Source organism: Hyperolius riggenbachi, chromosome 7 (assembly GCF_040937935.1).
Source record: "Hyperolius riggenbachi isolate aHypRig1 chromosome 7, aHypRig1.pri, whole genome shotgun sequence".
In the NCBI taxonomy this organism is placed as follows: domain Eukaryota; kingdom Metazoa; phylum Chordata; class Amphibia; order Anura; family Hyperoliidae; genus Hyperolius; species Hyperolius riggenbachi.
In genome coordinates, this window is record NC_090652.1 from 1,204,328 (window position 1) to 1,228,345 (window position 24,018).

The following is a 24,018-nucleotide window of genomic DNA, read 5'->3' on the forward strand; positions in this document are numbered from 1 at the left end:
GCTTTGCATTCAGGATCCGGGGGATGCAGAGACAGACGCACCGATAGTGCGAAGTGGAAGGGCATACACACGAGAAGACCAACCAACTCCTACAACATGGAAGGGCATACACACGGCATAAACACGAGAAGACCAACCAACCCATACAACATGGAAGGGCATACACACGGCATAAACACGAGAAGACCAACCAACTCGTACAACATGGAAGGGCATACACACGGCATACACACGAGAAGATCAACCAACTCCTACAACATGCAAGGGCATACACACGGCATAAACACGAGAATATCAGCCAACTCCTACAACATGGAAGGTCATACACACGGCATAAACACGAGAAGACCAACCAACCCATACAACATGGAAGGTCATACACACGGCATAAACACGAGAAGACCAACCAACCCATACAACATGGAAGGGCATACACACGGCATAAACACGAGAAGACCAACCAACCCATACAACATGGAAGGTCATACACACGGCATAAACACGAGAAGACCAACCAACCCATACAACATGGAAGAGCATACACACGGCATAAACACGAGAAGACCAACCAACTCGTACAACATGGAAGGGCATACACACGGCATACACACGAGAAGACCAACCAACCCATACAACATGGAAGGGCATACACACGGCATACACACGAGAAGACCAACCAACTCATACAACATGGAAGGGCATACACACGAGAAGACCAACCAACTCCTACAACATGGAAGGGCATACACACGGCATAAACACGAGAAGACCAACCAACCCATACAACATGGAAGGGCATACACACGGCATAAACACGAGAAGACCAACCAACTCGTACAACATGGAAGGGCATACACACGGCATACACACGAGAAGACCAACCAACCCATACAACATGGAAGGGCATACACACGAGAAGACCAACCAACCCATACAACATGGAAGGGCATACACACGGCATACACACGAGAAGACCAACCAACTCGTACAACATGGAAGGGCATACACACGGCATACACACGAGAAGACCAACCAACTCCTACAACATGGAAGGGCATAAACACGAGAAGACCAACCAACTCCTACAACATGGAAGGGCATACACACGGCATACACACGAGAAGACCAACCAACCCATACAACATGGAAGGGCATACACACGGCATAAACACGAGAAGACCAACCAACCCATACAACATGGAAGGGCATACACACGAGAAGACCAACCAACCCATACAACATGGAAGGGCATACACACGGCATACACACGAGAAGACCAACCAACTCATACAACATGGAAGGGCATACACACGGCATAAACAGGAGAAGACCAACCAACTCATACAACCTGGAAGGGCATACACACGGCATACACACGAGAAGACCAACCAACTCCTACAACATGGAAGGGCATACATACGAGTAGACCAACCAACTCCTACAACATGGAAGGGCATACACACGAGAAGATCAACCAACTCCTACAACATGGAAGGGCATACACACGGCATACACACGAGAAGACCAACCAACCCATACAACATGGAAGGGCATACACACGGCATAAACACGAGAAGACCAACCAACCCATACAACATGGAAGGACATACACACGAGAAGACCAACCAACCCATACAACATGGAAGGGCATACACACGGCATACACACGAGAAGACCAACCAACTCCTACAACATGGAAGGGCATACACACGGCATAAACACGAGAAGACCAACCAACCCATACAACATGGAAGGGCATACACACGGCATACACACGAGAAGACCAACCAACCCATACAACATGGAAGAGCATACACACGGCATACACACGAGAAAACCAACCAACCCATACAACATGGAAGGGCATACACACGGCATACACACGAGAAGACCAACCAACCCATACAACATGGAAGGGCATACACACGGCATAAACACGAGAAGACCAACCAACCCATACAACATGGAAGGGCATACACACGAGAAGACCAACCAACCCATACAACATGGAAGGTCATACACACGGCATACACACGAGAAGACCAACCAACTCCTACAACATGGAAGGGCATACACACGGCATAAACACGAGAAGACCAACCAACCCATACAACATGGAAGGGCATACACACGGCATACACACGAGAAGACCAACCAACCCATACAACATGGAAGAGCATACACACGGCATACACACGAGAAAACCAACCAACCCATACAACATGGAAGGGCATACACACGGCATACACACGAGAAGACCAACCAACTCCTACAACATGGAAGGGCATACACACGAGAAGACCAACCAACTCCTACAACATGGAAGGGCATACACACGGCATAAACACGAGAAGACCAACCAACTTCTACAACATGGAAGGGCATACACACGAGAAGACCAACCAACTCGTACAACATGGAAGGGCATACACACGGCATAAACACGAGAAGACCAACCAACCCATACAACATGGAAGGGCATACACACGAGAAGACCAACCAACTCGTACAACATGGAAGGGCATACACACGGCATACACACGAGAAGACCAACCAACTCGTACAACATGGAAGGGCATACACACGGCATAAACACGAGAAGACCAACCAACTCCTACAACATGTAAGGGCATTCACACGGCATAAACACGAGAAGACCAACCAACTCCTACAACATGGAAGGGCATACACACGAGAAGACCAACCAACTCGTACAACATGGAAGGGCATACACACGGCATACACACGAGAAGACCAACCAACCCATACAACATGGAAGGGCATACACACGGCATAAACAGGAGAAGACCAACCAACTCATACAACCTGGAAGGGCATACACACGGCATACACACGAGAAGATCAACCAACTCCTACAACATGGAAGGGCATACACACGAGAAGACCAACCAACTCGTACAACATGGAAGGGCATACACACGGCATAAACACGAGAAGACCAACCAACCCATACAACATGGAAGGTCATACACACGGCATAAACAGGAGAAGACCAACCAACTCATACAACATGGAAGAGCATACACACGGCATACACACGAGAAGACCAACCAACCCATACAACATGGAAGAGCATACACACGGCATACACACGAGAAAACCAACCAACCCATACAACATGGAAGGGCATACACACGGCATACACACGAGAAGACCAACCAACTCCTACAACATGGAAGGGCATACACACGAGAAGACCAACCAACTCCTACAACATGGAAGGGCATACACACGGCATAAACACGAGAAGACCAACCAACTTCTACAACATGGAAGGGCATACACACGAGAAGACCAACCAACTCGTACAACATGGAAGGGCATACACATGGCATAAACACGAGAAGACCAACCAACCCATACAACATGGAAGGGCATACACACGGCATAAACACGAGAAGACCAACCAACCCATACAACATGGAAGGGCATACACACGAGAAGACCAACCAACTCGTACAACATGGAAGGGCATACACACGGCATAAACACGAGAAGACCAACCAACCCATACAACATGGAAGGTCATACACACGAGAAGACCAACCAACTCCTACAACATGGAAGGGCATACACACGGCATACATACGAGTAGACCAACCAACGCGTTCAACATGGAAGGGCATACACACGGCATACACACGAGAAGATCAACTAACCCATACAACATGGAAGGGCATACACACGGCATACACACGAGAAGACCAACCAACTCCTACAACATGGAAGGTCATACACACGGCATACACACGAGAAGACCAACCAACTCCTACAACATGGAAGGGCATACACACGGCATAAACACGAGAAGACCAACCAACCCATACAACATGGAATGGCATACACACGAGAAGACCAACCAACTCGTACAACATGGAAGGTCAGACACACGGCATACACACGAGAAGACCAGAGACTCACATCGGTGTCGAATCTCCCGAAGTTGATGAGACCCGGGTTGCTCAGGTCGCCTGGCTTCTGGTTGTAAAAACTCAGCACAAAGTTCAGCGTGAAAGTGGAGATCATAGAAGCAAAAAACTGTGGAAAAGCAGAAGACAAGAAATTATACACAGCAACAAAAGCCCAGACGCTAATACCACACAATGATAAATGAGACCACAGAGGCGGCCAGCGGGAGGATTGCTCGAGGCGGCCATATTGTGTGCGACACCTGGCTGAGCTGGGAAATCCATGGCTGACCCCCACTGTATTCCCACCAGAGCCTGCAGCATGACTCCTCAGCCCTATCCCTCCCCATAGGACAGAACGCTGACAGGAGGAGCCTACAGTGTAACCCCACCCCATAGGACAGAACGCTTTGACAGGAGGAGCCAGCAGTGTGACCCCTCCCCCTTGCCACAGGACAGAACGCTGTGACAGGAGGAGCCTGCAGTGTGACCCCTCCCCCTCACCATAAAACAATGCTTTGACAGGCAGAGCCAGCAGTGTCCCTGGATTACCACTCGCCAATCAATGATTGGTTCAGGTGAAAGTCATATACATTACGTGTGCATACCTTTCATCAATGTCATCACTGCACAATATATATTATGATGCTCGCAGCACTTACTATCCTCCAGGTGAGCAGCTGGTTCCAGAACGAGGCCCCTTCCTCCAAGCTGAAGAGTACGCCCCCTGCAGGAGAGACAGAGCATTACAGCATGCCTCCATCAGCAATCACACTATACAATCAGCATTCCCTAACCACACCCAGCTAACCCCAGTCTGGGGCTGTCCTGAGCTCTCCCTGCACTGGCCCCTCCTCCAAGCTGAAGAGTCTGCCCTCTGCAGGAGACACAGAGCATTACAGCATGCCACTATCAGCAATCACACTATACACTCACTATTCCCCCACCACAACCCAGCTAAACCCAGTCTGGGGCTGTCCTGAGCTCTCCCTCCCCTGGCTCCTCCTCCAAGCTGAAGAGTACGCCCCCTGCAGGAGACACAGAGCATTACAGCATACCACCATCAGCAATCACACTATACACTCACTATTCCCTCACCACACCCAGCTAACCCCAGTCTGGGGCTGTCCTGAGCTCTCCCTTCCCTAGCCCCTCCTCCAAGCTGAAGAGTACACCCCCTGTAGGAGACACAGAGTGTCAGGAACCGGCACGCCTGCGTATACGGTTCCCGACTGCGGCTTTGTTCAGATCAAGCGGGGTGCAGCCTTATTCAAGCTAAAAACAAGGCTGTGACCCCTCAAACAACAATTTAACCCCTCAAATAACAATTTAATATTCCAGGAAAAAAATGGAACAATGCAGAAAATATATACAAAAGATGTACAACAAAACAAAGTAAAAAAGATACAAAGTAAAAGTTACAAGATACACACAAGGATATTTGCATAAAAATAAAAATGGGATATAACGTTACAGCGTAGGTTAGAACGTGGTTTGGCGGGAGAACGCCGTTCCGATTCGCTCGGGATCCCTCTAACTATGCGCTACCTCCAAGAGAAGATCCCTGTGACTGTCCTGGACCAGCTTAAATAGTCCGAAGTGTCCCCTGGGGCATTTAATGTCCAGCCCCCAGGAACTAATTCAAATCTCCTAGATTGTGACATCACAGAACGCTTGTCATATTCTTCCTGTGATATGCGAACTTCAAGGGGTTCCTGTTTTAGCTTTTTGAAGGTTGCAGAATTCAACAGGTAAGATTGTATCCTAACAGACATCAAAAGGCTTCTCTACTCCAGGTGAAAATTGATTAAGGCTTCCTTGTTACAGGTGACAGCCACATTGTTGACATTATTTCCTAGCATCAAAGCTTTCCTGTCTCAGTTTTTAAAGTCTGCAGAGATTTCAAAACCCCTTCCAGCCGGCTGTCATGTAAATTTCAAACCTTCCTGTGTCAGCTTCCCCTGTCCCCAAGACTCTGGTAGTCTTGCTTTGTATAATGGGACAATGGCTGACTCCAGAGTTCAAAAGCCATGCTGACCAGTCTATTCTTCCTCAATTGGCAGCTAATTAGCAGTAGACACAGCATCCCCTGCTGGATAATGCGGGCAGAGGTAATGTACATTTACATACAGAATTTACATGTACATACAGGCTCCCATTAACCGTTTCCTCAAGAGCCAGACTAGCTTTTTAGCAGACGTAGACAGAAAAATGAAAGAAATATGTTCCTGTATTCCTAACATCATCAGCATCCCAATATATCACCACACCTCCCCTCTTTAGAATGGGGCAAGGCAGATCTTCCCAGATTATCCTGCCTGCGCCTACATTGTTGGTTCTGCTTGACGGGACAGCCCGTCCGCATTCCCATGATTGCTCCCCTTCCTGTGTTGAATAGTGAAGCTATATTGTTGGAGAACTAAGCTCCATCTCAGCAGTTTTCCATTGTCACCAGAAACCCGATGTAACCAACTAAGAGGGTTGTGATCGGTGACGACCGTGAATACACGACCGTAGAGATAGTGCTGCAGCTTTTGTAGGGCTCATACAATTGCCAAGCACTCCTTCTCTATGGTGGCGTAGGCTACCTCCCGGGGTAGCAGCTTCCGACTTAAATACAGAATCGGATGTTCTTCCCCAGTCTGGTTTACCTGGCTTAACACAGCACCTAGGCCAAAGGCTGAGGCGTCCGTCTGGACCACAAACCGTCGGCTGAAGTCTGGCGCTTGCAACACGGGAGGGCTGGCTAGGGCCCTCTTCAGAGCTGTGAATGACTGTTCACATTCTGGTGTCCAGAGAATCTGCTTGGGCAGCTTCTTTTTTGTGAGGTCTGTCAATGGCTTGGCGAGGGCACTGTAGTTGGGGACAAACTTTCTATGGTACCCAGCAGTCCCTAAGAAGGACTGAATCTGCTTCTTCGTTTGGGGGTGGGCCAGGACACAATGGCATCTACCTTCCCAGTATCTGGACGAAGCTCTCCCCCCCACCACATGTCCCAGGTACTGTACCTGTTTCATGCCGATCTGACACTTTCTAGGCTTGACTGTTAGTCCTGCTGCAGTGATGCATCCCAAAACCTGTGACAGCTGTGCTAAGTGGTATTTCCAGTTGGCGCTAAACACGGCGATGTCATCCAGGTAGGCGAAAGCGCAGTGTTCCAAACCTTCCAGGAGACCATTTACAACCCGTTGGAAGGTGGCCGGGGCGTTTTTCATTCCAAAAGGCATTACATTAAATTCAAACAGACCTGAGGGGGTGATAAAGGCAGACCTCTCCCGTGCCTCAGCTGTTAGAGGGACCTGCCAGTATCCCCGACTCAAATCCACGATTGTTAGATATTGCGCGCCAGCTAGCTTATCTAACAATTCGTCGACCCTCGGCATTGGGTAATTGGGTCTGACGCAGTTATCAAATTTAGGTTTCGATAATCTACACAGAACCGAGTGGTCTGGTCCCGTTTGGGTACTAGCACTACAGGTGATGCCCATGCGCTGTGCGACCGTTGGATCACCCCTAGTGACAGCATTTCCTCAATCTCCTTGCTGATGTGGGCCTGAACCTCAGGGGAGACTCTATAGGCTGACTGTCTAACCAGCTTGTTATTTCCGGTGTCAACATGGTGTACAGCCAGGCTGGTCAGACCAGGGCGGGCTGTAAAGGTACCACGGTAGAGGGTCAGCACATCAGATAGCCCAGCCTGCTCCTCTGCTGTCAACTAAATCTGCACCTCGGTAACAGAGTCGGTTTCCTGGGTGGAGGCCAGGATGTCAACCAGGGCCTCTGCTTCACCGTCCGGTAGCAAACTGCAGACAGGGAGAGCGCAAGCGGTTCTAGCATGATGTTCCTTTAACATATTTACATGGTATGTTTTCAGCTGCTTACCTCGGTCATCCAGCGCGACCACATAGGTCACATCACTAATCTTCCTATGTATGGTATAGGGCCCATCCCAAGCGGCCTGCAGCTTATTCTGTCGCATCGGGTTTAGGACCCATACCTTGCGACCTACCTCATAAACTCTCTCCCTAGCCCCGTGGTCATACCACTGCTTCTGGGTGGCCTGGGCTTGAGTCAGATTCTCTCGCACCAACCCCACCAGGGTGTCCATCTTTTCCCCGGAACTTTAGAACGTATTCCACTATGGAGACCCCGGGACCCATGTCCTGCCCCTCCCAGACCTCTCGAATGAGATCGAGGGGTCCACATACCCTCCTCCCATATAAGAGCTCAAAGGGCGAGAACCCGGTGGATGCCTGGGGCACCTCACGATAAGCAAACAGTAAGTGGGGCAGGTATCGCTCCCAGTCTCTCCCCTGCGATTCAACAAACACCCTTAGCATCTGTTCCATTGAACCGCTCACATAACCCATTTGTCTGGGGGTGGTAAGGGCTGGCCATGATGTGTTCTACCTGCATTTGTTTACAGAGGCATTCCATTAGGCGCGACATGAATTGCGGGCCGTGATCGGTGAGCATTTCGCGGGGAAAACCGACCCGTTAGAAAATGTGCACCAATGCGTCCGCAACCTTGTCTGCCCGTATGGAGCTCAGGGCTACAGCTTCAGGGTAGCGAGTGGCATAATCTACCACCGTAAGAATGAAACGTTTCCCTGTGCTGCTGGGTATCGCTAGAGGCCCAATTATGTCAACAGCAACCCTTTGGAAGGGCTCCTCTATTATGGGTAAGGGCCTCAGTGGGGCTTTGTCGGTGTCACCGGCTTTGCCGACCCGCTGACATGTGACACAAGACCGGCAAAAATCAGCAATATCTGTCCCCATGTGGGGCCAATAAAAATTGTGGGCAAGCCGGGATTTGGTCTTGCGGATCCCTGGGGCACCTCATGTGCTATTCTTAATAGCTGCTCCCTGTACCTGTGGGGACAATCAACTGCCGGTCGGCCTCCTCCACCTCAGACAGCTCAGAGGGAAGAACCTCTCTGTACAGTCTGCCGTGCTCCCAGTACACCCTCACTCTGTCGCCCTCCACCGGTGCCCTGTCCGCCAGACTCCTGAGCTCTTCCAGGCTGCTATCAAGCCGTACAGCCTCGGAGAACTCAGTGCTGTCGGCCACAGGCACCAGGGAGGTGGCAAACTGAGAGGCCTCTGGGTCCTCAGAGCCAGGCTCTGAAGTGGAAGAGCCCGACCCAGTGACATCAGCCCCTTCAGTGGACAATTCGTCTGCTGCAGCCCAGTGAGCACTGCGGGTCACCACTGCAGCTGACGGAGCATTCACTGTACACATGTCATCATGCAACACATCACATATTACATCAACATTATCTGCATTCATGGTAACAACGTGTCCCCCTCCAGGCCTGAGCACTGGAGACTCACTAGGGCTGGCTCCTAGTACACAGTCCGTAGCCCCTGGGGCCTCACCAGCACTCCCCGCTTGCACAGCATTATCACACAGTACCTTGCAAGAGTACTTAACTTCTGCTGGGGATGCAGGCCCCATGGGGTGTGGAGTAGGCTCATACCGGGCCACTAACCGTCCCAGGTCAGTACCCAACAAAACGTTTGTGGGGATGGCATCCGTTACCCCCACTTCTTTCATTCCGCTGCCGGCCCCCCAATCCAGGTGGACCAAGGCGGTGGGTATGGTGGGGGTGACACCCCCAACTGCTTTGACAGCCATAGTCTTGCCAGGAATGTACTCCTCAGGGTTCACAAGCTGGGGGGTGCACTAGAGTCACCTCTGCTCCAGTGTCTCTTAGACCGGTGGTAACTGTATCCCCAACCGTGACAGGTTGCAGATTCTCTGCATAGCTACCTGCATTCCTGGTGGCACACAACGCATTCCGGGCCCCGCCAGAGTTTGGGGCTTCCTTCTTCTTTTCTGGGCAAGTAGCACTGATGTGACCCGGTTTGTTACAGGCAAAACATCTCCGAGTGTCAACGGTGGCTGTTCTACCTCCAGGCGGCTGCGGGACTTGGCTTCGCTGGGTGCTCAGAGGAGAAGGTCTCGCAGGCTTTTCTCCCTTCCAGCTGGGCGCCGTAGTCCTTCGAAAGTCAGATGCTCGATTGGACGTGTAGGCATCAGCAACTTTTGCGGCCTCATCCACGGTCTTCGGCTCTCGGTCCCGTACAAACTGCCGGACCTCAACAGGACAAGTGTGGAGGAACTGGTCTTTTATTATCAGTTCCTGCAGGGCATCAAAGGTTTCAACAGCCAGTCCTTTTACCCACTGCTGGAAGGCAGTGCGCAGGTTGCACGCATGATCCAGGTAACTGTCATTAGGACCTCGCTGCACTGTCCTGAAACGTTTTCGATACACCTCTGGCGTGAGGTGGTATCGCGCAATAATGGCTTTCTTAATTGCCTCAAAGTCTGTTTCTTCCTCCTGGGGGAGACTCACAAACGCCTCCAGGGCCTTGCCTCTCAGCCCTGGTGTGAGGTATCTTGCCCACTGCTCACGGGGCACCCCATACTGCCGACAAGTCCTTTCAAACCCCTGTAGGAAAGTGTCTATGTCCATAGCGGGGAACTTATCCAGGGGATTCTGTAGATTTGCTCACCTTCGCGTTCTGCGGGTCCAGCAGACCGGTTCTGCTGCTGAAGTTTAGCCAGCTCCAGCTGGTGTTGCCGTTCAGCACTTTCCCTCTCGGCCTGGTGTCGCTGTGCAGCTTGTTCCCTCTCGGCCTGGAGTCTGTCCCTCTCGGCCTGGCGTCGCCGTTCAGCTCTTCCCTCCTCTGCCTGTCGGTGCAGTAGGATCAGCTTTAGGCGCAGTTCAGGATCAGCCGAGTTCAGTAGCTGTAGATCAGCTTCCAGAGATGGCATCTCCCTGCTTGGTGGATCGTCCAGGACATCGTCTCCACTCGCATTCTGTGGCGGGAGCGATTCCTCCTCTGGCTTGTCATGAGCTGCATCTATGCTACACAAGAGAAAAGAGATGCGTGCTCAGACCAGTCAACTCCTGACTTCATTACTGGCTGCCTCAAGTCTGCTGACTAATTAAAATGGCAAAGCGTTTGCATAATGCATTCGCCTACCAGAATGTGCAGGATCTAAACTATCAACCTGCCTTTCCTGCAGGAGTTGGCCCACGCAATGTACATTGCATCTCAACAGGGGTGTCGCGTGTAGGCCTTCTTGTACCCCCAAGAAAGAAGGGGGTACGCTTTGCCATTTTAATTAGCCAGCAGACTTGAGGCAGCCAGTAATGAAGTCAGGAGTTGACTGGTCTGAGCACACATCTCTTTTCTCTTGTGTAGCATACATGAGCTGCATCTGCTGGCGTTGAAGCACGGGCTCGCTCTGCCTCATACTCCTCAAGGGCACGAACTAACTGCTCCTTAGTCTGGCCGCTCACCGTCTCGATGCCTTTGTGCTCACACAGGTTGAGTAGTATCTCTTTGCTTTGCCTTGCATAGCTGGATGCTTTCTGAGCCATCGTGTTGCAAAATAAAAAGAAAAAAGGGGGGAGAGGAAGCAAAATACCAAGTGTGTATCTTTGGGGAAAAACGTATATAGGTTCTGCACTGAGTAGACTTCTGTAGGCTAGTTGCTTCTAGCAAGCTTCCAGCCTTTAGTACTCAGAATAGCGAGCTAAACTGCGTACTAATGTACTAAACGTTCCCACCACTGCCAGCCAATTATGCCAGGAACTGGCCCCACGGCAAGCCTGCAGATATGGTTCCCGACTGCGGGATTTACCAGATCAAGCGGGGAGCAGCCGTATTCAAGCTACAAACAAGGCTGGGACCCCTCAAACACTTCCCACTGCCACCACTAGCCGTTGCTAGACCTGTCCACTCAGCTGTCGAGTGCTCAACACGCAATCTGCGTTTTCATATTCGGGTCAGCTTTGCGCTTTAGGCCGAATACGGGAACGCCACGCACACACACACACACAATTGCAATCTTACACTGTAGTGAAGCAAAACCACTAACAGTCGTTCCGAACGATACTGTTAGCCACACTGCTGTCGAGCTACTCGCACTGGCGTTTTCGTATGTTGGGTCAGCTGCGCGCTTAGGCCAACGTATGACAAACGCCCCACACACAATCGAATTACATTCTTATACGGTAGTGTCGCTCAATCATACAATCAGGCATGAACTTCGTTACACTTCAGTCTCTTCTAGGCTATGAGTGTTAGTTTAGTACAGCAGAAGTCAATCTTATTAAATAACAATTTAATATTCCAGAAAAAAATGGAACAATGCAGAAAATAATATATACAAAAGATGTACAAAAAACAAAGTAAAAAAGTTACAAAGTAAAAGTTACAAGATACACACAAGGATATTTGCATAAAAATAAAAATGGGATATAACGTTACTGCGTAGGTTAGAACGTGGTTTGGCGGGAGAACGCCGTTCCGATTCGCTCGGGATCCCTCTAGCTATGCGCTACCTCCAAGAGAAGATCCCTGTGACTGTCCTGGACCAGCTTAAATAGTCCGAAGTGTCCCCTGGGGCATTTAATGTCCAGCCCCCAGGAACTAATTCAAATCTCCTAGATTGTGACATCACAGAACGCTTGTCATATTCTTCCTGTGATATGCGAACTTCAAGGGGTTCCTGTTTTAGCTTTTTGAAGGTTGCAGAATTCAACAGATAAGATTGTATCCTAACAGACATCAAAAGGCTTCTCTACTCCAGGTGAAAATTGATTAACCCCCTTGGCGGTATGAAAAATACCGCCAGGGGGCAGTGCAGCAGTTTTTTTTTTGATTTTTTTTTTTTTTTAAATCATGTAGCGAGCCCAGGGCTCGCTACATGATAGCCGCTGCTCAGCGGCATCCCCCCAGCCCCGCCGATCGCCTCCGGCGATAGGCGATCAGGAAATCCCGTTCAAAGAACGGGATTTCCTGGAGGGCTTCCCCCGTCATGGCGACGGGGCGGGATGACGTCACCGACGTCGGGACGTCATTGGGAGACCCGATCCACTCCTTGGCGCTGCCTGGCACTGATTGGCCAGGCAGCGCAGGGGTCTGGGGGGGGGGGGGGGGGGCGCGCGCCGCTCCGGATAGCGGCGATTGGGCGCGCGGCGGTGGCGATCGGGGTGCTGGCGCAGCTAGCAAAGTGCTAGCTGCGTCCAGCGGAAAAAAAATTATGAAAATCGGCTCAGCAGGGCCTGAGCGGCACCCTCCGGCGGCTTACCCCGTGTCACACACGGGGTTACCGCTAAGGAGGTTAAGGCTTCCTTGTTACAGGTGACAGCCACATTGTTGACATTATTTCCTAGCATCAAAGCTTTCCTGTCTCAGTTTTTAAAGTCTGCAGAGATTTCAAAACCCCTTCCAGCCGGCTGTCATGTAAATTTCAAACCTTCCTGTGTCAGCTTCCCCTGTCCCCAAGACTCTGGTATATCAATAGCAATAGAGTCAGCACCATCCAGTATTCTTATGCTCTTTATTGGTAAAATAGCATGATGTATGCTGTCAGCAGCGACAGCCCTGCTGTTTCGGTCCACAGACCTTTTTCAAGCTGCTCAGAATGTGCATCACACTACAAATTAAAATCAGTGAGTTTAAATAGGCACATTGCCATATTCCAACCAATCACAAACAGGCACCTCCAAGCCAATCAGAATGCAGAGGCCTTCGCACGGACCTGATAGGAAACTGAGGTCCCTAACATGCAAATTATTCCATTACTATTCCACCCACATGACGAAAATAACTCCACCTATATCCACGCACATCCTCCCAATAATAACACAGGGAGGGTAAATATTCATTACAAGCGATCGACATCTCTGCTTACAATAAAACATCTCCAGATGAGAAATGCATACAGAAACATCGCTGAACTTACTGGAGTATTGTCACACCGAATTCCCACAGTTCAGGATCGAGCGGCTCCTCTCCGTCCACATCAAGCACTTCCGCATACAGACGTCCAATGACGTCAGTTTACATGTGACCAAGTCACATGCTCCCACCTCCAGGGGGCGTGTAGGGGCAATACACCTCCTCGTCCCCATGGCAACGTATGCACGCGTCTCCACGGCAACCCAGAATCTTGATTCGCAGTTGTAACAACCATTAATGCGAAACGTGCGGCCACTCAGTGGATGTGTAAAGCAATCTCCTTTTAGCACATGACTGCACATGTGGCAATTTAAACAGGGGTATGTACCCCGTCTATTGGTTTTCTCCTCCGGTTGAATACAGGTATGAACCACCTTTTAACAGGCACTTTTTTGCCAGGGGATGCAGAAGGCCGTTTAACTGCCCAATAGACAGGACCGACCCGGATGTTCCTGATGGAGTGGTGAGTCTCTGTGCACTACAGCACTATAAGTATGTTTTCCCTTTTTCTCCTCTATTTTTGTGAGGCAACGGATGTTTATATGCAGCGCCGTGCTACGGCTGGGTCGATCGCTTGTAATGAATATTTACCCTCCCTGTGTTATTATTGGGAGGATGTGCGTGGATATAGGTGGCGTTATTTTCGTCATGTGGGTGGAATAGTAATGGAATAATTTGCATGTTAGGGACCTCAGTTTCCTATCAGGTCCGTGCGAAGGCCTCTGCATTCTGATTGGCTTGGAGGTGCCTGTTTGTGATTGGTTGGAATATGGCAATGTGCCTATTTAAACTCACTGATTTTAATTTGTAGTGTGATGCACATTCTGAGCAGCTTGAAAAAGGTCTGTGGACCGAAACAGCAGGGCTGTCGCTGCTGACAGCATACATCATGCTATTTTACCAATAAAGAGCATAAGAATACTGGATGGTGCTGACTCTATTGCTATTGATATACTGGAGTTTCCTGTGCAGGGATACTGAGGGTCACAGCACATCCCGACATCCTCTCCTGGGTGCATGCTTCGGACTGAAGACTACCCAAGACTCTGGTAGTCTTGCTTTGTATAATGGGACAATGGCTGACTCCAGAGTTCAAAAGCCATGCTGACCAGTCTATTCTTCCTCAATTGGCAGCTAATTAGCAGTAGACAGCATCCCCTGCTGGATAATGCGGGCAGAGGTAATGTACATTTACATACAGAATTTACATGTACATACAGGCTCCCATTAACAGTTTCCTGGAGCTAGGTGACACCTTCAAGAGCCAGACTAGCTTTTTAGCAGACGTAGACAGAAAAATGAAAGAAATATGTTCCTGTATTCCTAACATCATCAGCACCCCAATATATCACCACACAGAGCATTACAGCATGTCACTATACAATCAGCATTCCCTCACCACACCCAGCTAACCCCAGTCTGGGGCTGTCCTGAGCTCTCCCTGCTCTGGCCCCTCCTCCAAGCTGAAGAGTACGCCCCCTGCAGGAGAAGCTGAAGAGTACGCCCCCTGCAGGAGACACAGAGCATTACAGCATGCCACTATCAGCAATCACACTATACACTCACTATTCCCTCACCACTACCAGCTAACCCCAATCTGGTGCTGTCCTGAGCTCTCCCTGCACTGACCCCTCCTCCAAGCTGAAGAGTACGCCCCCTGCAGGAGACACAGAGCATTACAGCATGCCACTATCAGCAATCACACTATACACTCACTACTCCCTCACCACACCCAGCTAACCCCAGTCTGGGGCTGTCCTGAGCTCTCCCTCCCCAGCCCCTCCTCCAAGCTGAAGAGTACGCCCCCTGCAGGAGACACAGGGCATTACAGCATGCCACTATCAGCAATCACACTATACAACCAGCATTCCCTCACCACACCCAGCTAACCCCAGTCTGGGGCTGTCCTGAGCTCTCCCTGCACTGGCCCCTCCTCCAAGCTGAAGAGTACGCCCCCTGCAGGAGACACAGAGCATTACAGCATGCCACTATCAGCAATCACACTATACAATCACTATTCCCTCACCACACCCAGCTAACCCCAGTCTGGGGCTGTCCTGAGCTCTCCCTGCACTGGCCCCTCCTCTAAGCTGAAGAGTACGCCCCCTGCAGGAGACACAGAGCATTACAGCATGCCACTATCAGCAATCACACTACACACTCAGCATTCCCTCACCACACCCAGCTAACCCCAGTCTGGGGCTGTCCTGAGCTCTCCCTGCACTGGCCCCTCCTCCAAGCTGAAGAGTACGCCCCCTGCAGGAGAGACAGAGCATTACAGCATGCCACTATCAGCAATCACACTATACAATCACTATTCCCTCACCACACCCAGCTAACCCCAGTCTGGGGCTGTCCTGAGCTCTCCCTGCTCTGGCTCCTCCTCCAAGCTGAAGAGTACGCCCCCTGCAGGAGACACAGAGCATTACAGCATGCCACTATCAGCAATCACACTATACACTCACTACTCCCTCACCACTACCAGCTAACCCCAGTCTGGGGCTGTCCTGAGCTCTCCCTCCCCTGGCCCCTCCTCCAAGCTGAAGTGTACGCCCCCTGCAGGAGACACAGAGCATTACAGCATGCCACTATCAGCAATCACACTATACACTCACTATTCCCTCACCACACCCAGCTAACCCCAGTCTGGGGCTGTCCTGAGCTCTCCCTGCTCTGGCTCCTCCTCCAAGCTGAAGACTACGCCCCCTGCAGGAGACACAGGGCATTACAGCATGCCACTATCAGCAATCACACTATACAATCAGCATTCCCTCACCACACCCAGCTAACCCCAGTCTGGGCTGTCCTGAGCTCTCCCTGCACTGGCCCCTCCTCCAAGCTGAAGAGTACGCCCCTGCAGGAGACACAGAGCATTACAGCATGCCACTATCAGCAATCACACTATACAATCACTATTCCCTCACCACACCCAGCTAACCCCAGTCTGGGGCTGTCCTGAGCTCTCCCTGCTCTGGCCCCTCCTCCAAGCTGAAGACTACACCCCCTGCAGGAGAGACAGAGCATTACAGCATGCCACTATCAGCAATCACATTATACAATCACTATTCCCTCACCACACCCAGCTAACCCCAGTCTGGGGCTGTCCTGAGCTCTCCCTGCTCTGGCCCCTCCTCCAAGCTGAAGAGTACGCCCCCTGCAGGAGACACAGAGCATTACAGCATGCCACTATCAGCAATCACACTATACACTCACTACTCCCTCACCACTACCAGCTAACCCCAGTCTGGGGCTGTCCTGAGCTCTCCCTCCCCTGGCCCCTCCTCCAAGCTGAAGTGTACGCCCCCTGCAGGAGACACAGAGCATTACAGCATGCCACTATCAGCAATCACACTATACACTCACTATTCCCTCACCACACCCAGCTAACCCCAGTCTGGGGCTGTCCTGAGCTCTCCCTGCTCTGGCCCCTCCTCCAAGCTGAAGACTACGCCCCCTGCAGGAGACACAGGGCATTACAGCATGCCACTATCAGCAATCACACTATACAATCAGCATTCCCTCACCACACCCAGCTAACCCCAGTCTGGGCTGTCCTGAGCTCTCCCTGCACTGGCCCCTCCTCCAAGCTGAAGAGTACGCCCCTGCAGGAGACACAGAGCATTACAGCATGCCACTATCAGCAATCACACTATACAATCACTATTCCCTCACCACACCCAGCTAACCCCAGTCTGGGGCTGTCCTGAGCTCTCCCTGCACTGGCCCCTCCTCCAAGCTGAAGACTACACCCCCTGCAGGAAACACAGAGCATTACAGCATGCCACTATCAGCAATCACACTATACACTCACTATTCCCTCACCACACCCAGCTAACCCGAGTCTGGGGCTGTCCTGAGCTCCCCCTGCACTGGCTCCTCCTCCAAGCTGAAGAGTACGCCCCCTGCAGGAGACACAGAGCATTACAGCATGCCACTATCAGCAATCCCACTATACAATCAGCATTCCCTCACCACACCCAGCTAACCCCAGTCTGGTGCTGTCCTGAGCTCTCCCTGCACTGGCCCCTCCTCCAAGCTGAAGAGTACGCCCCCTGCAGGAGACACAGAGCATTACAGCATGCCACTATCAGCAATCACACTATACAATCAGCATTCCCTCACCACACCCAGCTAACCCCAGTCTGGTGCTGTCCTGAGCTCTCCCTGCACTGGCCCCTCCTCTAAGCTGAAGAGTACGCCCCCTGCAGGAGACACAGAGTATTACAGCATGCCACTATCAGCAATCACACTATACAATCACTATTTCCTCACCACACCCAGCTAACCCCAGTCTGGGGCTGTCCTGAGCTCTCCCTGCACTGGCCCCTCCTCCAAGCTGAAGACTTCGCCCCCTGCAGGAAACACAGAGCATTACAGCACGCCACCATCAGCAATCACACTATACAATCACTATTCCATCACCACACCCAGCTAACCCAAGTCTGGGGCTGTCCTGAGCTCTCCCTGCACTGGCTCCTCCTCCAAGCTGAAGAGTACGCCCCCTGCAGGAGACATAGAGCATTACAGCATGCCACTATCAGCAATCACACTATACAATCACTATTCCCTCACCACTACCAGCTAACCCCAGTCTGGGGCTGTCCTGAGCTCTCCCTGCACTGGCTCCTCCTCCAAGCTGAAGTGTACGCCCCCTGCAGGAGACACAGAGCATTACAGCATGCCACTATCAGCAATCACACTATACACTCACTACTCCCTCACCACTACCAGCTAACCCCAGTCTGGGGCTGTCCTGAGCTCTCCCTCCCCTGGCCCCTCCTCCAAGCTGAAGAGTACGCCCCCTGCAGGAGACACAGAGCATTACAGCATGCCACTATCAGCAATCACACTATACAATCACTATTCCCTCACCACTACCAGCTAACCCCAGTCTGGGGCTGTCCTGAGCTCTCCCTGCACTGACCCCTCCTCCAAGCTGAAGTGTACGCCCCCTGCAGGAGACACAGAGCATTACAGCATGCCACTATCAGCAATCACACTATACACTCACTATTCCCTCACCACACCCAGCTAACCCCAGTCTGGGGCTGTCCTGAGCTCTCCCTGCACTGGCTCCTCCTCCAAGCTGAAGAGTACGCCCCCTGCAGGAGACACAGAGCATTACAGCATGCCACTATCAGCAATCACACTATACAATCACTATTCCCTCACCACACCCAGCTAATCCCAGTCTGGGGCTGTCCTGAGCTCTCCCTGCACTGGCCCCGCCTCCAAGCTGAAGAGTACGCCCCCTGCAGGAGACACAGAGCATTACAGCATGCCACTATCAGCAATCACACTATACAATCACTATTCCCTCACCACACCCAGCTAACCCCAGTCTGGGCTGTCCTGAGCTCTCCCTGCACTGGCTCCTCCTCCAAGCTGAAGAGTACGCCCCCTGCAGGAGACACAGAGCATTACAGCATGCCACTATCAGCAATCACACTATACAATCACTATTCCCTCACCACACCCAGCTAACCCCAGTCTGGGGCTGTCCTGAGCTCTCCCTGCTCTGGCCTGTTTGCCAAATTACAAAGCGCTGGCCATACTTTGATGTAAACTAAACACAAGTTTTCTGTCAGCTGAAGTGCTCATTCATAATCATTTTGGGTGACTGCTTACCCACAGTCTTTATATAGTTAAACAAATATGTCATAAATATGGCAACCTCCATATCTCTCTCACCTCGGGTTCCCTTAAAGGACACCTGAAGGGACTTCGCACAGGGCTGGGAGGTTTATGTGGAGTCCGGCTCTGAGGACGAGGCGTGCGGTGGTATTGTGTGAGTGGAGGCCGGGCAGCGCAGTCACACAGAGAGCAGTGCGGACACATGGGTAGGAGTGTGGTCACACAGAGGGCAGTGCGGTCACATGGGTAGGTGTGCGGTCACACGGAGGGCTGTGCGGTGGTATGTGTGTGAGCGGAGGCCGGGCAGTGTGGTCACATGGACAGCAGTGCTTTGGCATAGGTAGGAGTGCGGTCACACGGAGGGCAGTGCGGTCACACGGAGGGCAGTGCGGTCACACGGAGGGCAGTGCGGTCACACGGACGGCAGTGCGGTCACACGGACGGCAGTGCGGTCACACGGACGGCAGTGCGGTCACACGGACGGCAGTGCGGTCACACGGACGACATGGGTAGGAGTGCGGTCACCCGGAGGGCAGTGCGGTCACATGGAGGGCAGTGCGGTCACACGGACAGCAGTGCGGTTACATGGACAGCAGTGCGGTCACATGGGTAGGAGTGTGGTGACATGGAGGGCAGTGCGGTCACATGGGTAGGAGTGTGGTGACATGGAGGGCAGTGCGGTCACATGGGTAGGAGTGTGGTCACACGGAGGGCAGTGCGGTCACATGGGTAGGAGTGTGGTCACACGGAGGGCAGTGCGGTCACATGGACAGCAGTGCGGCGACAAGTGTAGGGGTGTGGTGACATGGAGGGCAGTGCGGTCACATGGGTAGGAGTGCGGTCACACAGAGGGCAGCACGGTCCCACGGAGGGCAGTGCGGGCACATGGGTAGGAGTGTGGTCACACGGAGGGCAGTGCGGTCACATGGGTAGGAGTGCGATTGCGCGGAGGGCAGTTGCGGTGGTATTTGTGTGAGTGAAGGCCCGGCAGTGCGGTGGTATTTGTGTGAGCGGAGGCCGGGCAGTGCGGTGGTATTTGTGTGAGCAGAGGCCGTGCAGTGCGGTGGTATCTGTGTGAGCGGAGGCCGGGCAGTGCGGTGGTATTTGTGTGAGCAGAGGCCGGGCAGTGCGGTGGTATCTGTGTGAGCGGAGGCCGGGCAGTGCGGTGGTATCTGTGTGAGCGGAGGCCGGGCAGTTGCGGTGGTATTTGTGTGAGCGGAGGCCGGGCAGTTGCGGTGGTATTTGTGTGAGCGGAGGCTGGGCAGTGCGGTGGTATTTGTGTGAGTGAAGGCTGGGCAGTGCGGTGGTATTTGTGTGAGCGAAGGCCGGGCAGTGCGGTGGTATTTGTGTGAGCGGAGGCCGGGCAGTTGCGGTGGTATTTGTGTGAGCGGAGGCTGGGCAGTGCGGTGGTATTTGTGTGAGTGAAGGCTGGGCAGTGCGGTGGTATTTGTGTGAGCGGAGGCCGGGCAGTGCGGTGGTATTTGTGTGAGTGGAGGCCGGGCAGTGCGGTGGAATTTGTGTGAGCGGAGGCCGAGCAGTGCGGTCACATGGAGGGCAGAGCGGTGGTATTTGTGTGAGCGGAGGCCGGGCAGTGCGGTGGTATTTGTGTGAGCGGAGGCCGGGCAGTGCGGTGGTATTTGTGTGAGCGGAGGCCGGGCAGTGCGGTGGTATTTGTGTGAGCGGAGGCCGGGCAGTGCGGTGGTATTTGTGTGAGCGGAGGCCGGGCAGTGCGGTCACATGGAGGGCAGAGTGGTGGTATTTGTTTTGAGCGGAGGCTGGGCAGTGCGGTGGTATTTGTGTGAGCGGAGGCCGGGCAGTTGCGGTGGTATTTGTGTGAGCGGAGGCTGGGCAGTTGCGGTGGTATTTGTGTGAGCGGAGGCCGGGCAGTGCGGTCACATGGAGGGCAGAGCGGTGGTATTTGTGTGAGCGGAGGCCAGGCAGTGCGGTCACATGGAGGGCAGAGCGGTGGTATTTGTGTGAGCGGAGGCCGTGCAGTGCGGTCACATGGAGGGCAGAGCGGTGGTATTTGTGTGAGCGGAGGCCGGGCAGTGCGGTGGTATTTGTGTGAGCGGAGGCCGGGCAGTGCGGTGGTATTTGTGTGAGCGGAGGCCGGGCAGTGCGGTGGTATTTGTGTGAGCGGAGGCCGGGCAGTGCGGTGGTATTTGTTTTGAGCGGAGGCCGGGCAGTGCGGTCACATGGAGGGCAGTGCGGTGGTGTTTGTGTGAGCGGAGGCCGGGCAGTGCGGTGGTATTTGTGTGAGCGGAGGCCGGACAGTTGCGGTGGTATTTGTTTTGAGCGGAGGCTGGGCAGTGCGGTGGTATTTGTGTGAGCGGAGGCCGGGCAGTGCGGTCACATGGAGGGCAGAGCGGTGGTATTTGTGTGAGCGGAGGCCGAGCAGTGCGGTCACATGGAGGGCAGTGCGGTGGTATTTGTGTGAGCGGAGGCCGGGCAGTGCGGTGGTATTTGTGTGAGCGGAGGCCGGACAGTTGCGGTGGTATTTGTGTGAGCGGAGGCGGGGCAGTGCGGTGGTATTTGTGTGAGCGGAGGCGGGGCAGTGCGGTGGTATTTGTGTGAGCGGAGGCCGGGCAGTGCGGTGGTATTTGTGTGAGCGGAGGCCGGGCAGTGCGGTGGTATTTGTGTGAGCGGAGGCCGGGCAGTGCGGTGGTATTTGTGTGAGCGGAGGCCGGGCAGTGCGGTCACATGGAGGGCAGAGCGGTGGTATTTGTGTGAGCGGAGGCCGGGCAGTTGCGGTGGTATTTGTGTGAGCGGAGGCTGGGCAGTTGCGGTGGTATTTGTGTGAGCGGAGGCCGGGCAGTGCGGTCACATGGAGGGCAGAGCGGTGGTATTTGTGTGAGCGGAGGCCGGGCAGTGCGGTCACATGGAGGGCAGAGCGGTGGTATTTGTGTGAGCGGAGGCCTGGCAGTTGCGGTGGTATTTGTGTGAGCGGAGGCCGGGCAGTTGCAGTGGTATTTGTGTGAGCGGAGGCCGGGCAATGCGGTCACATGGAGGGCAGAGCGGTGGTATTTGTGTGAGCGGAGGCCTGGCAGTTGCGGTGGTATTTGTGTGAGCGGAGGCCGGGCAGTTGCGGTGGTATTTGTGTGAGCGGAGGCCGGGCAGTGCGGTCACATGGAGGGCAGAGCGGTGGTATTTGTGTGAGCGGAGGCCGGGCAGTGCGGTCACATGGAGGGCAGAGCGGTGGTATTTGTGTGAGCGGAGGCCTGGCAGTTGCGGTGGTATTTGTGTGAGCGGAGGCCGGGCAGTTGCGGTGGTATTTGTGTGAGCGGAGGCCGGGCAGTGCGGTCACATGGAGGGCAGAGCGGTGGTATTTGTGTGAGCGGAGGCCGGGCAGTGCAGTGGTGTGGAGAGCAGTGCGGTGACATGGGAAGGAATGGTGGTCGCGCAGAGCAGTGGTAAGTCTGTGAGCAGAGGCGCTCCTTAGTAATGGAAGAGGAAGCTGTGGTCGCTATTCTCAGACTTACTATAGAGAATGAAGCAATCCTTCCTGGAAACGTGGCAGTGCAGGATCTCCCGGAACCTTCCACACACATCACACGTCATCTGCTACATCCAGTGGCAATCATGACATTTATGACAATTACAGTTTGTTAAATAATGTAGTAGTGGCCGCGCTAGGGAAGCCTTGCAGTCGCGATACAAGTACAGCGTGCAGCACACAGAACGATCGAGTAACTTAGGAGCGCACGCTTCGCTGCAGGGCCGCGTGTAACTTAGGAGCGCACGCTTCGCTGCAGCGCCGAGTGTAACTTAGGAGAGCACGCTTCGCTGCAGGGCCGTGTGTAACTTAGGAGTGCACGCTTCGCTGCAGGGCCGCGTGTAACTTAGGAGCGCACGCTTCGCTGCAGGGCCGCGTGTAACTTAGGAGCGCACGCTTCGCTGCAGCGCCGCGTGTAACTTAGGAGCGCACGCTTCGCTGCAGCGCCGAGTGTAACTTAGGAGCGCACGCTTCGCTGCAGCGCCGAGTGTAACTTAGGAGTGCACGCTTCGCTGTAGGGCTGTGTGTAACTTAGGAGCGCATGCTTCTCTGCAGGGCCGTGTGTAACATAGGAGCGCACGCTTCGCTGCAGGGCCGCGTGTAACTTAGGAGCGCACGCTTCGCTGCAGGGCCGCGTGTAACTTAGGAGCGCACGCTTCGCTGCAGGGCCGTGTGTAACTTAGGAGCGCATGCTTCGCTGCAGGGCCGAGTGTAACTTAGGAGCGCATGCTTCGTTGCAGGGCCGCGTGTAACTTAGGAGCGCATGCTTCGCTGCAGGGCCGAGTGTAACTTAGGAGCGCATGCTTCGCTGCAGGGCCGCGTGTAACTTAGGAGCGCATGCTTCGCTGCAGGGCCGCGTGTAACTTAGGAGCGCATGCTTCGCTGCAGGGCCGTGTGTAACTTAGGAGAGCACGCTTCGCTGCAGGGCCGCGTGTAACTTAGGAGCGCACGCTTCGCTGCAGGGCCGTGTGTAACTTAGGAGAGCACGCTTCGCTGCAGCGCCGAGTGTAACTTAGGAGTGCACGCTTCGCTGCAGGGCCGCGTGTAACTTAGGAGCGCACGCTTCGCTGCAGGGCCGTGTGTAACTTAGGAGTGCACGCTTCGCTGCAGCGCCGAGTGTAACTTAGGAGAGCACGCTTCGCTGCAGGGCCGCGTGTAACTTAGGAGCGCACGCTTCGCTGCAGGGCCGCGTGTAACTTA

At 53.2% G+C, this 24,018-nt stretch overlaps 2 protein-coding genes across 2 annotated transcripts in view; both read right to left on the reverse strand.

The window, feature by feature from the left end:
• CLCN7 (chloride voltage-gated channel 7) overlaps window positions 1–24,018 on the reverse strand; it is a 224,391-nt gene that overhangs the window by 117,399 nt on the left and 82,974 nt on the right. Inside the window, exons 11-12 of the mRNA XM_068243464.1 lie at window positions 4,592–4,656; window positions 3,943–4,059 (exon numbers count right to left, since the gene is read on the reverse strand). Of these exons, the coding sequence (XP_068099565.1) occupies window positions 3,943–4,059; window positions 4,592–4,656 (182 nt within the window). The remainder of the gene's footprint in view (window positions 1–3,942; window positions 4,060–4,591; window positions 4,657–24,018) is intronic.
• On the reverse strand, window positions 4,887–22,883 carry LOC137525287 (MAP7 domain-containing protein 1-like). Its single transcript, XM_068246342.1, has 4 exons — window positions 22,805–22,883; window positions 19,014–19,092; window positions 10,449–10,804; window positions 4,887–4,957 (listed from the first exon to the last, which is right to left on the reverse strand). The coding sequence occupies exons 1-4, from the start codon at window positions 22,881–22,883 to the stop codon at window positions 4,887–4,889; spliced, it is 585 nt and encodes a 194-aa protein (XP_068102443.1).